We start from the raw sequence: 16,355 nt of genomic DNA, 5'->3' as shown, positions 1-16,355 counted from the left end.
CTAAGAGGCGCACGCGCCCGAACCTGCGCGGCGTACGAAATCTACACCTGCTTCCAGCATGTGTCGATTCTGATTCTGATTTACGCCTGTGAGCAGGCGGAAATCATGATAAATGAGGCGCAGGAGGAGGCCACGTCTTCCCCCCTCCCAAGCTCCCCCAGCCCGCCCATCGGGTGAGTGGGGCGTATGGAAGGCATACGCCAGGCGTACGCCAGGCAGAAGGGGCGAATCTGCACCTTCTCCCTGGCGTACACCTCGGACGTATCCTTCGTAAATGTCCCCCTTTTATACGGGGTGTAGTACATGTTGATTTCAACACATACACCTTCAGTAATTATCAGCCAAATTATCAAATGATCATTCAGCCAAGAATTAGCTCTCCTGACCTCATACACATGAACATTGAGCATTCAGTATAGGGAGGGGTAAGCCGCAGTCAGGAGCCCCCCCCCCCCCATATATGCAATGGGTTTGGCTGACTTTGGTATAATTGAAACAGCAGCTTCACATAGTGGCCCTTTAGGGTTGATGACAAATATGGCCCCCTACAGTGCAATCCCCGAAATATGTGCCAGCTCAAGGAATGTGAGAAGTCCCTTGTGGCTGTGGAAGCCTTTGAGCCATAGCATGTAGAGGGACACAGGGGCCTATGACCACCCAAAAAGTCTTATACTTTCAATGGTGTACTGTCTCCTGGCTACACTTCTGCCATGATTTGCAAAAAATCACAGTTTTTATGGCAATTTTGCACAAATCAGGACATCATGACATTATCTATCCCGTACTATGAACACCAGGCTAGTGCTTCCATAGTTACAGTGGGGTGGGGGGGCCCAGGCTTGGTGAACAGCCCGGGGCCTATGGTAAAGTTAATCCTCCCCTGATGAGGACCACAAGCCTGCACGTGTGACCAGACATGGGGTATTGTTTGTCATGCAAATAACTAGCATATTTGACTGACCGATATCTTTCCTAACATATCCGGATGAATGGCTAGATTAGTTTATGGTGCCTATGTATTTGATTATTTAGAGGGTAATAAGAGGAGCAGAATTGGAACAAAATTCTCCCAGACACCTCTGGCAGGAGCATATCTTCCCAGGAAAACAAAGGTTTAGACTTGTCAAAATCCAAAACGCCCAGTCCTTCTTGTCCCCATTTCCAGATGTCTGTGTACTGTCAGGCAGCCTCATAAACATTATATTGGCAGCCAATCGAGCTGAAATTGCATTAAATATAATATAATGGCCAGTCTTAGCCTATGGATAGATAGTTTACAGATGGGATTACTAACTTTTCTTGGAATACTCTTCAGCCTTATTAAAAGCAGTGGCACTCATCCTGTAATCCCATGCTGTCTGTCTGTCCCTCCTCACACAGAGTACAATGAAGCCATTTAAACTTTACCACTTCACCACTGTTGCCCATTCTGACCATCTTTGCTAGGTGTATTCATTGCAGTTGCCTGCACCCACCTATAGGGCCACATAGAAGATGAGTACAGTCAGCATTTTTTTTTTTTTTTTTTATATTCTCCAATGGTGTTTACTTTGATAATACTATCTGTTTGATGGGGAAAGTATGGGTGAATGCAGATTTTTAGGCGATAATAGTAGGATTAGTGATGTAACCGAAGCTGTTTGATGCATACAATGATTAGATTATCAGTTAAGGATTATGTTCATATTTAATTGGATTTATTTGGAGCTGAGAAGAAAGCTTGGGAAAACTGGAAAGTGATTAAACAACATATGGCAGTGATTATATTTGTTAGCGATCTGCTTTGTAGTTTAAATATCATAAATTGAATTAGTTTGTACATGAATGTTATTGAGACAGTAGAATGACAAAAACTACAAGTCGAATTTCTAAAGAATGACTTAAGCTGCTATATTAAAGTTATAATTTCCTAGAAAATAAAGAAAAGATTTAGGGATTAGAATTCTTAGAAAAGCTGATAAATATTACAGCAATGATAACTTAATTACATATTATATATTACATTTGTTGTGGATTTAACAAACATCATGGCATAGAGAAATTTCAATGGTTTGAATCTGGGAGGAGGCAGTGTGAAAGGGGCCATCCTATGAAGTACAGCCTTAAAGGGGTTGTCCGGCGCTAAAAAATTATTCACAGAATAACACACATTACAAAGTTATACAACTTTGTAATGTATGTTATGTCTGTGAATGGCCCCCTTCCCCGTGTCCCACCCCCCCACCCGTGTACCCGGAAGTGTGGTGCGCTATACTCACCTGTCACGTGCCGACCACGGTCTCCGATCCTCAGCAGTGACGTCCTCTTCGGGCGGCCGGCGGATCTTCCCAAGTGCCGGCCGCCCTCTGCAGCGTCATCCGAAGGTCAGCCGCGATTGGCTGAGCATAACTGTGCTCAGCCAATCGCGGCTGAGCGGCTGATGACGCGGCCACGTCATCAGCTGCTCAGCTGCGATTGGCTGAGCATAGTTATGGACAGGGTGGACAGGTAAAGAATTAACTGTTTGGGCAAATTGCCTTCTCACTTATTCTTCTGAATCCCGAGTGTATACACATAGTCGATTACAGAACTGACAGTGAACACAATGGAAAGTGCCATTTTCCATCATGTGCTATAGTGAATTGGGATGCGGGCGCACATGGACGGGCGCCCGCATCCCAATTCGACAGAAATGAAGTTCATCCGGCTGGTACTGCAGTACAGCCAGTGTCATACGCTGTGTGAACTCAGCTTTAATGTAATCCTTGGTCCACTAAGGCTGTTTGGAGCACTGCCCCACTCCAAGGGGGCCACCTGATAATAATGAAAAGGGACGGGCAAGGGGCAGATCGGCGCTCTGGGGCGGGACAGTGCTCCAAACGGCCTTACCGGACCAAGGATTGCATTGAAACTGCAGGGGAATGGTGCTGAGGATGAAGGTAAGAGACTTAACTTCATCCTCAGTGCCCTGTGCGCAATAAAAAGCTATTAGCATCAGATTAGTCTAACCTGTTGATAGTTCCCCTTTAAGGAATGGAGTGCCTTGCTGTGACCACTGAAGGAAAGGAAGCATAGGCACTTATGTAAAGAATGGGCAAAGGGCTCTTTTGTGACTGCTATGAGAAGGAAAGAATTGCCATGGCTACATGGGCCAAATCATGGGCCAAATCAGGCAGATATCACCTGTGTGGTAGGGACAACTTTGTTGTAACTTTAGGTGCAAGTGGACTATTGTGACAAATCCTTTTTTTTTTTTTTATATATATAAAGGATATGGGGTATAGGATCTTGAGATATAAATTTGCCACTGTATACAAAACTAAACATCTTAATATTTCAATAATCTTAATATATAATCTGTATTATCTGATGTAATAGCTAGTGATATCATCATTTATTGCATTTCTAATTCCAATAATAATACTTTTCCACCTTTCATTCCTTAAATTATACTATAGCTAAAACCTCATCATTTATATGTACAGAAATAAAATGTGGAACTCTTTATAAAATCTATGAGGTAACCAACCAACAGCTTCTCTAACAGGCTACAATTATTCTTTATGTATATTATTATGTTCTTTTGAGCCAATTTTTGTATTTAGAAATTAAGCTTAACGCAGAGTGATCATTTATCTGCTATTTCCTTCAAGTAACATGGATATGAAATTTCAGTATCCAAAGTCACAGTGGAGTGGACTGAATGGTCTGTATTGTCTTTTGTATTGCTGGACTACTGTCATGACATCTGCTCTGTGTCACTGTATTTTATACTATGTTTTATATACGTTGGCTCTATAACTTTGCAGCTAATTTGAGACCAAGAAGTAGCCAAAAATTTATTCAATTAATTACCAGCCTCAGCCTACCATTCCACTCTCATCTAGACTTCCCTGGAACCCTTAGGCTTCGTTCACATCAGCATTTGACCATCCGGCACCATTCCGTCTACATTTTACGTTTTGGAGTAAGCAAAACGGAAACTGGCAAATCCGTTAAAATCCCCATAGATTCCCATGATATATTAGTGTGCTCCGTTTGCATGCAATCCGTTCAAGATCCGTTCTTTTGAACAGAAAAAAAAATAGTGTTTGCAGTATTTTTCTTTCAGTTTTTCCGTTTTTCACTTCCGTTTTTTTTTTTTTACATTGTAGTCAATGAGGATGGATCTAAACGGAAGGTATTTCCGTTCACATCATTTGTTTTCATCCATTTTTGCACTGAGCATGCGCAGAAGCAGCAAGAAACCAAAGAAGAAAAATAAACTGATGCTGACTGATGCAAACGGATGCAAACTGATGTACAAAAGTCAGTTTTTTTAAGCCAAATTACAAACGGACCATTAAAAAAAGATGAACATTTTGCAATCAGTTTGCATCAGTCTGCTCATCAGTTTATGCTCATCCGTTAGAAAAAAGAAAAACCGGGCTGCCACAGGTGGGGAATAGGAGGCAATCTGCCTGGAGCATTCCTAATGATAAGGAGGGTGGGGAGGAGGGACAGAGAGGTTGTGCAAAGTTAGGGCACAGATACTCCCGTTTGGCACGGGGCTTCAAATTTAAAAGTATTATTTTAGGACAATAACTGCATCACCTGCCAAACGGACCCCAGGACAGATTTTAGATTAAAAGCAGCTATCCAAAGGTACAAGTGGTTTGGGGTGGTCAGATCGTGGGTACAGAGTCGCTTTAAGCACAGGTGGTTCTGCATTTACCCCTTAGTGACTGGTCAATTTTAGGCCTTAGTGACCATAGTGACCAAGCATTTGTTTCATCATCACCTTCCAAGAACTATAACTTTTTTAAAAAAATTCTTCAACATAGCCATATGAAGGCTTGGTTTTTTTTGCAGGACAAATGGTGCCACATTGGGATTTATGTAACTTATTGTTAATTTTTTACCAACCCTTTTTTGGGGAAAATGATTTAACCAGGTTGTAGATAAAAAGTATTTTTACTTTATAAAAATCCTTATAACAAATAATACATCATGTTTTGTTTTTATAAGTAGACATGAGGGAATTGCCTGTCTAAACAAAGCGAAGCACTTCATTTGATCGACAAGTGGCTTATCAGCTGCCTGCCTTATAACTCTGTTTTGCTCCTTGCCTTTCCCCCCCGGGTGTCAGGAAAAGCTGGATACAGTCCTAGGAAACTAAAAGACGTTTGCACCTGGGAGGTTAAGGATTATTATGGAATAAAAATACTTTTTTTATGTGCAACCTGGTCATGTGCATGTTCATTTCTTCTTGTCTGGTTTACTGTATTGTTTACATGCATAGGTTTGCACAGACAGTGGTGCCTGCTTTTTTAGAAGTCTAGCCAAGCTCTGTCCTGTCCGGTCAGTAATAACATTCTATTGTAGAGTTTGCCTCAGGCAGACTCTGCATGCAAAGCGCCGATCTTACTGATCAAATAAACATATTTGGTATCATAGCATGCAGAATTGTCACATCTAATAAAATAAAACACTGTTCCTGGATTGATGTTTTTTTTTTTTTTTGTTATATATCAGAAAGAAAACTAATAAAAAGTAATCAAATATTCCCATTTACAACAATATGGTACCAATAAAACTATAGATGATGGTGCAAAAAATTAGTCCCAACCAGCCCAGTAGGTGGAAAAATAAAAGCGTTATGAGAAAGGGAGGAGGTATATTGCTTCAGTGTGACCTGGACATCCTTGCATCAAGGAGTGAGGATCTTAAGTAGGGTCATTGGTGCCCTAAAGTTCACTGGCTCTCTGGCCAGGTGTTGTATGTTGGACAGCTCGCGATTATAGATGATCGAACATCGGGAAATCTTAGGTTCGATCGAACTCGATCGAACCTGCAGCATTTGATTCCCGAGTACAGGTATATAGCCTAGCTAATAGGCTGTATCCCTGTATTCCAGGTGATACTCGGGCAGTCTCCACCTTTCCCACAGAACAGGAAGGCATTGGGAATCAAATGCTGCAGGTTCAAAAAGGTTCGAGTTCGATTGAACCTAAGATTTCCCAATGTTCGATCATCTCTACTCGCGATCTCACAGTATTCGTGAATCCCAGTGGCCTTGCACTTCACCTGACTCCTGTGATTGTTTTAGTCATATCATTCAAATAAAGCTGTAATTTGAACACAAAAAAAGTGTGTTTTGGGCCTTCATTTCATGCTCTGTGTTTTTTGTGGTTGGAGTTGTTTCAATGCAAAGTGATAGTCCATCCTATAGCCAAAAGCCATGAGTTTAAAACCCTTTTGAAGCATATCCCGCGTTTCAGTCACCAAATCACCATTGTTCTGAATCTGTTTGAAAGTATGAAATAAATACCATGTGTTATATGGAAGAATGTTGTACACAAACCATGTGTTAGGGAAGGTCCGCTCTCAATTTTCTTTAGTTAGATCTGTAACTAAAAATATACGAAGTCTTCACTTTGTTTATTGTTTAAACATAAGAGGCTAAATGAAGAATTCATTTGGGGCTTAGAATTAGGATGTTTTCATCTCTACCGTATATATATATAGGTGTTGCCTAATCCGCTACAACCAAATTCAATGTGGTCACTGCTCTGGGTCCCCCAGCAAGTGACCGATATAACACCTATATGCCCTAATAGGGCGTAGGGTTGGCATCAAGAGACATCTTATTTAATGTGCTCCAGTAATTCACGCAGGGGGGTTTTGTACATGGTGTTTTAAAAATAAATAAAAAAATGCCATAAAAAAATGCATTTTTTTTTGTTAAACAACAACTCCTCAATCTGCAATTTTAGAAAAAATGAATATTGAATATATACTTGTTTTCTTTTGCAAACAGGAGGTCATTGCCTACTACTCCCAGTACTCCTTAGATGAGCGAATGAGGAGCCACATGGCATTAGACTGGATAATGAAGGAAGAAGAGACTCCCGGAATCATATCACAAGAGCTACAGCTTGCTCTCAGGGAACTGGAGGAGTCAAGAAAAGCAGGGCGAGAACTGCGTTTCTATAAAGAAAAGAAGGAAATCTTGAGCTTAGCTCTGAGTCACATCTACAGCGACTGCATTACTTCACCTGCACATGTGGATCATCTGAACTTTACGTTAAATGGTTATCACTAGCAGATCTCTGTCTTTTAAGTTTCCTAGCAGAACAGTAGACGGAAACATGGTCTATAAATTATTGTATATAAGACCACCCAGGTTTAAAAACAAGGAAACTTATACAGACATGGTTACTGAGAGGTGTGTATTTCATAGTGATTTACAGCACTGGCCTTTGTACTGTAGCAAGACTACAAGCTTTCATTTTTGTATATCAGCTTCATAACTGTACAATATATTGCTAATATAATCCTTTTTTCCCAGTTGTGACCAAGCCTTGAAGAATCCTAAATGATCGTAGAGCTCTCAAATAATCACATAATCCATTTAGTATAACTGGCAATTTACTTATTTGTTGATTTTGGGCTAAGGAGTCAGATGGCCATAGAAGATATTGCTTTCTCCTCTCTGATTTTAGTGCCTTCTTTTTTTGCACACTTGTCTAATTTGAGGTGGGCCCCTCTTTAACAAAGTCCTATCTATTCATAAAAGTTTCTGCTGTCCTGCCACCCTCTAGACTCCTATGCCTTCTGCCACCTGTAGGACTCCTTAGCCCATAATAAGCATTGCCCCCCCCCCCCCCCCAAAAAAAAAAAATACATACTGCCTGCACAAAGCGTCCCTGTCACTTTTGATCAGTCGTGAATCCTGGGTGTTCAGGCTCATGCCGATTGCCAGGACAAGGCGAGATAAGCAGTTGAGCACTTAATTCCCTATTGAGCACTTAATCCCCTTCAGCGTCACTGGGAGAGAAGCGGTTAGCCGAGTGCTTCCCTCACCTTGCTCTGGTTATCGATGGGGATATTATTATCCAGACCCTGACTTAACAAAACTTTTGACAGGGACATTTTAAAAATAGAAGCAAGAAATATGCACTGTTTACCATAGTATTGCCTATACCATGTATTTTGTGTTTTAAAGGATTTCATGAGGATGACATTTAGGTGTTGTCCTGTTCCAACAAACCTAGTCGCTGCTTCTATTTTCCAGCTTAAGTCAAAAAAGTATCTAGTATCCAACATATTTCTAGGGACCCCAGTTTTCCTAGCACCAGTTTTTTATAAATCCCTCCATGTTTATCAGATGACAGTACCCAGGGTAGGGCTGTGAACTGTGAAAGTAGATTTGTGAAGCGTAGCGTCTAGTAAGTGCGAATGACATTGACAGACAGAGAAGCGAATTGCTTCAGAGCACAGAGGGGCCCTCTATGAGTCATGGGCCCCTGGGCAGCTGTCTACCCTGCCCAATGGGAAAGACTACTCTGACACTACCATTGGTCCATATCTTTGGAAGAAGTGAACAGTCCCACTAGCTGTTTCTATAGTCGATTACTTTTTTTCATTAAATGTTGTGGAAATGTCATAAAATGTGTAATGGATGGCGGGGGTGGGGGAGTACAGTAAATGTCACAATTTCTGTTATAATAACTATCCAAAACTTCTAATGGGAGAGAATGACTATATCACTGTGGTTTTTTCTGTGTCGCATTACTAGAATTATGAGAATTACCGGGACACTAACCTAAAATTCAATGTGAGAAAGCAGAAACTAAAAAAAAATTGTCAGTCTGCAGGACTGAATCTGCATAAATCTTTAATACCTCAGTAAAAGAGAAGGCGACTTACGCTGCCCAAACACTTTCTCTAAATTTTTGTTTGGCATATGTTTTCAATGAGATGAGGGGACTATACTGTTGCCAAACTCCTCTGGCAGCAGCATATTTCTCATGGGAACAAGGGAAATCTAACACGTCTGATATTTATTTCCCCTTACAGCTGTCATTAGGATAGATTTGGGACCCTCATACACAGAACCAACATTCACCTAGTGTGCATGGACACTAATACTCCCCATTGAAGACATGCTTTTTTTCCCCATTAAGGTCATACTGTCACCCCTGTTTTCCTGTGTGCTATAATCATTGTTGGACAGTGTAACCTAAGGAAGCTTAGCGTTGTTGAGCCCTCTCTCCCTGCCTCGGTCCAGTGCTGTTATCCACACTCCCCCGTGATGAGTCAGGGAGAGGGGGTCAACAGATGCTAAGCCCCGCCCAAGTGACACTCTTCAACAATGATAAAAGCACACAGGAAAACTGGCTGGGGTGGCAATATCCCTTTAAAACTGCAAGTTACAATTGCAAAGTGTTGCTAGTATAAGTGTACCAAAATATTTTTTATACTTTTTTCTTTAACTTTCAAACATTATTTCCCATATGAGCTGGTTAGGAATGTTAGGTCTGTATACACTTAGGGTGGAGTTTGTTTTTGGGTCGCATGCCAGTTTTCTGGCATTTATAAACTTGAAAACAGTTTTTAGCAGCTCTCATTTTGGTAAAATTTTTAATTTTTCTATGTATTATCTACTTTTGCACTTTGGTAAAGAGGTGGGGCTTTGGTATAAAAGGGATGTGGTGTAAATTTAGTAAGTTTGTAGACAAGTTTATTATATGCAGTTAATCAATAAATAGCAAAATTTAGCGAAACTCCAGGCAATAGTTGGCACCCCAACCACGTGTCAAAAAAGTGCATAAAAAATATGTGCTATACACAGTAAATTGCGCAACTGAAATTAGCTTAAAGGAAAAAGAGCAGGCTTAAAAAACGGTGCAAATTATGAATTCCTTCTATTGTATTTAAAGGGAAACTAACAGAAGGTAGTTTTCTTACCTTTATCTTTAGTGCCATTATCCTGCTCTGTGGAAACATAACAGCAGATTAGATTATTCTAACCTGTTGTTGGTTTCCCATTAACATTTTCTCATCATGTAAATTAAGAACTAACTTGTATATAGTCTTCCTTCCTTTTCACAGACATTTTTTCTCCCTCCATGGATCTACCATACATTGTAATAGAAAATATGAACATCCAAACTTTAAAAATGTTGTGTCACATGTAAGCGTCATCCATTGAGACGTTACATTGATATGGTGGAAATATCACAAAGCCAACAGACATTAGACAAAGCAGTCTTGACATGACACATTGTCACTTTAGAGCTTGGTTTCTACTGTGTTAAAATGACGTCTCTCATCACTTTGCATATTACTGACACCTCCGGGAATATCAGCCCTATTTCACGCTTTTGTATCATCAGCAAACAGACCAACCTTACTTACCAAACCACCTTCTATGTCACTTACTGTTAAGGTTAAATTTAGATGTTGACCCGTCTCTATGGAGAAAAGTCAACTACCCAGGTATAAGATGGTTTCAAATAGAGCTAGAGCTGTAACCTGCAGTATTACCAATTACCACCTTCTATGTCACTTACAAACATATTAAAAAGAATAGGACCTAGGATAGACCCTTGTGGACACATTTGTAACCAGTCTCTGATCAGAATACACACTATTAACAACAACTCTGTGATATCCACAACCACAAATCCACTGAACTATCCACTAACCTCTCTATCAGCTCTTTATAAGGAGGTTTTCAGAAGTCCAGATAGGCAACATCCAGGGCACCACCTTCCAGCACTTTTATGAGATAATAAAAAAAAATATCCAGAAACATGCCTGTTTGCTTTTAGATTCTTATACTTAGTTGCTTATTCTCTAGAAACGTTAATCCCACTGTTTTTGCACTTAGTAATTTGCACTTTTTTCTTATTCTGTAACTTGCAAATCTTTTGTAGTTTTTTGTATGAAAATAATTTATTACAGGACTTCAGCTTGTGCCAACTTAAAAAAAAAAAAAACTTTCAATGATACAGTTTTAATAATGCATGTTCAGCATTGTACAAAGCCCTTGGTTTTTCTCTATATTTGTGACCAATATCTGTTATAGAGGTCAGTCTGCATTTCTACACCCTGCCATTTTGAAGCAAAAGGAGGTACTACAAAAAGTTTAAAATCAGTAAATTTTCAGAACATAATAAGGATCTGATCACATTTTTCTAAGACAAATAACATTTCTTACTTAAAAAAAAATTGAAATTCTGTAACTCTTTCTAGGGTAAAATGGTAAATCTATGTATGTAAATGATGCATTGTAATAAAGGATTTACAAAAAACATGAAAATAATGACCAGTTTTGATTCTACTGTGGTTGCAGCTCATCCTATTATGGATATAGGACACCACTTACCAGCATTTCCTTATAATGTGCTCAGGCAGGCCTCTAGAAGGTGCAGGCAGTTCTGAAATGGTATATCGCAATAGTGAGCACACTATGTGCTTTTATTTTAGAAAACATTGTACTCAGTAGACAGATACTGGTTTTGTATTATATTTATGCCTTTTTATTGAACTTCATGGCAAATAAACATGGAGAATTTACATGAGATAATGGAATATCTACCGACGCTTGTACCACTGGGCGGGGGTAAATCACTTACCTCCGTCCTGTCGGATCAGCCATCATTGCGTAGAGTCTGCTTTCAGGCAGGCTCTATGCATAGATCGCTTATAACACTGATCTATGTTATGCCATGTTTTACACTTTTTTTTAAAGTGTAATTTAAAAAAAAGTTTAAAATACCTCCTTGCCTAAATATCAAAATATGTATAATAAATAAACATATTGTATATCGTAGCGTGTGGAAATGTCCAATCTATTAAAATATAACATTATTGTTCCTGCATGGTATACGGCGTAAACGGAAAAAGAAAACACTGGGATTGCTTATTTTTTTTTATAATTATATATTAAAAAATAAATAATTAAAAAGCAATCAGAAATGTTCTCTTACATCAATAAAAACTAGAGATCATGGCACAAAAAAATGACACCCCAACGAGCCCTGTAGGTGTAAAAATATAAAGTGCTATGGCTCTTAGAAGGCGAGGAGGAACATTGCACTAATTTGACCCGGACATCCGTGCATAAATTGGCTTGGTCATGAAGGGGTTAATATATGGATATGCATATTTTCAAAAGAAAAAAAAAGTTTTTAAACTCAGCTGGGGGATTAAAAGCATTTTTCAGAAAGATGCCGATTAACAGAGCAGCGCGGATGGTACATACAGTACGTACTGCTCATGTGATCAGCAATATGAAACTGACAGAATGGATATATGCATATGGAAATTTTAAAGGGGTTGTCTCCTTGGGCCATCACTGCCCATATGTGCAAGTAAATAACGTTTTTCAGTATTTAAAGCAGTATTTATTAATCAGCCTCTGATTATTGGTGACAATGACATCTGTTAATTAGGGATGGTCCGAACCCGCCGAGGTTCGGGTTCGGATGAACCTGAACGCTCGGCATCAGATTCCCACTGTCTGTCTCTCTGCATCGGATTCCCACGGTCCTCCCGCTGGATCCGCCCGCTGCACGGAGCGGGCAGACAGCGGGAATCACTACCGAGGGTTCGGGTTCGTACGAACCCGAACTGAACTCGGTTCGGACCATCCCTACTGTTAATGCATAAGATATGTTAGTCAACAAGTGAAACGTTTCTGAGTGACTTTGAACAAATTTCTTAAACTGTGATTAGAAAACTGGGTTAGAACATCTTTAAAGTGACAGGTCTTATAGGATGTTTACGGTAAGCAGTAGATATTACCTATGAAAATTGATGTGCCAATAAAGGGGACATGACCATCAAAACTGGATCACAGAGCAATAGAAGAAGATGGACATGTTTTATTTTACATAATGTGGACAGTTGGGTGCATGTATGTCCCTTACCTTTGAGCTAAAGTGCTCACTACAGTGAAACTCTAGGTTTACTGCTCCCTGGGATATATGAATATGCATAAAAGAGCCCATGGAGCCTCATTTAACAGTCTCAAAACACAGGACTAGCCAGATATCCTTCCGGGAAGGGCCCAGCCAAGGGGTGGCTCCTGTAGGGAAACCACCAAAACCACCATATTAAGGGGCCCTATAAGTCAGTGTATAGACAAGGGAAAACAAAAAGCCAGGTATCCATCCACAGACAGCTGTTTTAGGGTGTTGCCCCTCATCAGTGTGAAACAGGAGTCTGGCTAGGTGGGAACAGTGCCTAAAACAGATCACTGATCTCAGGGGTATATTTGGGCTAGACATATACTTGAGGCCAGTCATTCTTGTTATCAAAGGGGCATGTTCTTGTTATTCCTGCAAGACAACAAAGCACTTAAAGAAGCAGCAATTATTTTAAATGCCATTGGTATTTTTGGGACATTGACTGTAAACAGTATATATGCTTTTCAGAAAAGCTTTAAATAGTTTATTGCGTTTACTTCCACAATAATGTCATGGACTGCCAGTTTTAATCTGTGATTTAAGCAATACCAGATTATGGTAGAATTCTGATCCAGCTTTTCTTTCAGTAATTCAGCAAGTCCACACTTTTCCCATCCATAACACTGGCTTCATCAGATGCAAAACAGACACTGGTTACCACAAAGGTTTTGGTTTTGTTTATACTCTTATTATATTTGTGACATAGAGAAAGGTTTTCATAGGTAATGTTTTCGAGTTAGTATTGTGCAACAGGGTTGATAGTCCTTGTATCTGTAATGTGGTGTCTGTAATATGATAAATTATTAGCTTTATTGCATAAATTATTAAAAGACCGGAAACTGCACTTCAGTGTTTTTGAATGCAAAATAATGCACTTGGGGGAGAAGGATTCAATGGGGTATTGTAGGTAGCTCTGTGTGAACCAAGACCAAAGAGGGTCTGACAGCTTCGAAATGAGTCAATCTTGTAACAAAATTAATAAATTAACATGTGTGGCTGAAACTACGGCCGTGGGAAAAATAGACATGCGGCCGGATGCGTGTGAACCGCGAACATACGCCCGCAGTACAGTTATGCTTCCCTAGTTTGTTTCGAAGCGATCTGAAACAGGTCATTTACTTGGAACTCTTCGCCCAGCACAATAAACCACACAGAACCTTTTGGATCGAATAATCAAGTTCAATTTGGCTGAAATAAGTACTTCTTAGGGACCGCATGTAAATCCACGGCCGTGAGTTGGAACATTTCCGTCTTGTTCATTTTTCACAGCGCCGTATACGATCCGGCCGTAAGCTCATACGTAGTGTGCAATGTGCAGCAGTATATCGTATACTTTCAAGCGAACGCATCAACCTCAAAACTACGGGCGTATATTCGCAGTTCGCACTACGGCCGGAATCATACGTAGTGTGAACATAGCCTAAAACAATAAAACAATGACCAAACAATACAAAGTTTAACTCAGCAGATTATGCATTTCAGGATGTTATCTTATCAGAAATCTGATGAAACTCTTCATCTGCTGACATATTGTTCAGTTATTGGTTTACATGTATTAAACATTGTTTTGTTATACTAAAATGTCTCCAAAGACATCTTTGAACAGCACCACAAGGAGGTCCATTTGTTCTTCCTATTTTTACTGCACCCTGTTTGACTGAGCTGGAACATTGGGAGCATCTGGACCGAGTATCCTCTGGGCAGCTGCCTTCAGAAGGCCCTCAGGATTGCCATGGAGACAACCAGAAGTTGGGACCTCACTGCGAGACTTCTGATAGGTAAGTATAACCCCCTTACACAATCGGAACCTGTTTCATCCCTCTGGGTAGTTACAGCAGGTGATCAGCTGTTATATTGAAATCTGATCCTTTGCAATGATGGTGCGGATCCTTATTCTGATCCTGGTGTAAAAAGCAGACGGGATCAGAATAATGACTGTTGTAAAAAGCCATATTGGCGTTCACCTGGGGCTAAAGGGGTTACCTGGAAATAAATATATGTGTATGTGGATAGGGTGGTGTTAAATAAAAAAAAAACAAAAAAAAAACAAGGTTTTCTCATTTATTCTGGGACCCTACAGTTGCCATGCTGACTTTCCCAGTGCCCATTCCTCTCTGCTACTTCCTCGTTGCTGATGATGCGCCAACCTCATAGGAACTGCCCTACTCAACCAATTATTCACTGAGGCGGGTTACTAGTGTGGCCAGTATTATGAATGTACAGTTATCATTGTGTACATGCTATTTCCAACCAATTTGAATGTGGCAATTTTACATCTAATTTTCAGTTGTCCCTGAAGTGAGTGGAGGCTACCTGCTTTGATGTCTGTTTGATGAGGAGATGCTGCTCTTCTAGGCTGGACCTGGGTGAATCACTGGACGTCATATACCCTGATTTTTGCTTTAATGCTTTAAAAATATGTTGTTAAATGATGTCACCAAATATATAGTATATGCAAAATAAGGCTATGTTCACACAACGTCAAAAATGGAGAAAAGGCGGACGATTTTGATATTTAAAAAAAGTCACTTATTGCCGCAATTTAACTGACTGCAATGACAATGCATTAAAGTCAATGGAAAGACGGACATCCAATTCACACAAAGTATTGAATAACGGACGTTATTACTGCGGACGTCAATGTTCTTGTTCATTATCTTCGAACATCTTATGCAAACAGCGGACGTTTTTTATTAGTTGTTCACACACAGTTTTTCTTTTGTCAACATTATTTATCCGTTTTTAATATTAAATTCAATGGACTTTTAAATTAAGCCGCATCCAAAGAGCAATAAGTAACCAGCAGCCGTCATTGCACTAAGGGGGGGCTAGACAGCTAAATGACATCCGTTTTTTTTAACTCAAAATGACGTCATTTTAAACATAGCTGAAAAAACGTTGTGTGAACATAGCCTAAGTGTGTGTTGTACTACCATCAGTATCAAACTTCATTTACAGATATTTAACACAAAGCAAGGTAAGCAGGGCTCGAGTCTGCTTTTTTCTTACAAAATGTTTGCAGCATGATTCATTGTTGAATTTGATCACATAAAAGAACCTTGTTTTGCGCAGACCAAGACATCAAAATAATTACTTGACAGCTGACATGTTTTCTAGAAGCCAAAAATTGGGCAGCAGCCTAAATAAATATAGGTTATGGAAAGTAAAATCCACAGAGCAGAAAAGAAAAATACAATGAGGATCTTTTTACTTTTTTTTTTTTTTAACCATATGAAAAAAAAACAAATAGCTTTTTTACTTGTGATATTTAGTGCCATGGAAAGATGTTACAGGGACTATATTTGCTAAGGACTATATTGGAAGGACTATATTTGCTATTAAGACACAGTGAGCCTAACTATGTATCATATCATACTGAAAGGCTGCTCTGTACTATATATTGAAAGAAACAATATGTTTATACAATTACTTTGCTATATTATACTATACTAAGTAGAGTGTTGGAATAAATGGTTGAATATACTTTGGAGGAGGATTGTGCAGTGAGGGCTGTAGTACCGCTCTCAGTGGACCAAAGCGACTGCTATGGGGCCCGCCGCATCTGGGGGCCCTGTAACCTGGTCCTGCAATACACTGGGCCCCCTGAGCTGTCAACATTTGCAGCACCCGGTGGCC

At 39.8% G+C, this 16,355-nt stretch overlaps 2 protein-coding genes across 4 annotated transcripts in view; one reads left to right on the top strand and one right to left on the bottom strand.

The window, feature by feature from the left end:
* Positions 1–11,544, top strand: part of LIX1 (limb and CNS expressed 1) — a 105,767-nt gene extending 94,223 nt beyond the window's left edge. For both annotated transcript variants that reach the window (XM_069962958.1, XM_069962959.1), the window contains one exon: positions 6,779–11,544. In XM_069962958.1, the coding sequence (XP_069819059.1) occupies positions 6,779–7,063 (285 nt within the window). In that variant the 3' untranslated portion in view covers positions 7,064–11,544. The remainder of the gene's footprint in view (positions 1–6,778) is intronic.
* The window catches only part of LOC138787390 (uncharacterized), a 406,633-nt gene that overhangs the window by 315,566 nt on the left and 74,712 nt on the right, over positions 1–16,355 (bottom strand). The gene's annotated exons all lie outside the window — the stretch shown is intronic.

Source organism: Dendropsophus ebraccatus, chromosome 3, assembly GCF_027789765.1.
Source record: "Dendropsophus ebraccatus isolate aDenEbr1 chromosome 3, aDenEbr1.pat, whole genome shotgun sequence".
In the NCBI taxonomy this organism is placed as follows: domain Eukaryota; kingdom Metazoa; phylum Chordata; class Amphibia; order Anura; family Hylidae; genus Dendropsophus; species Dendropsophus ebraccatus.
The sequence above is the reverse complement of the archived record's forward strand: the minus strand, read 5'-3'. Positions and strand labels throughout refer to the sequence as shown.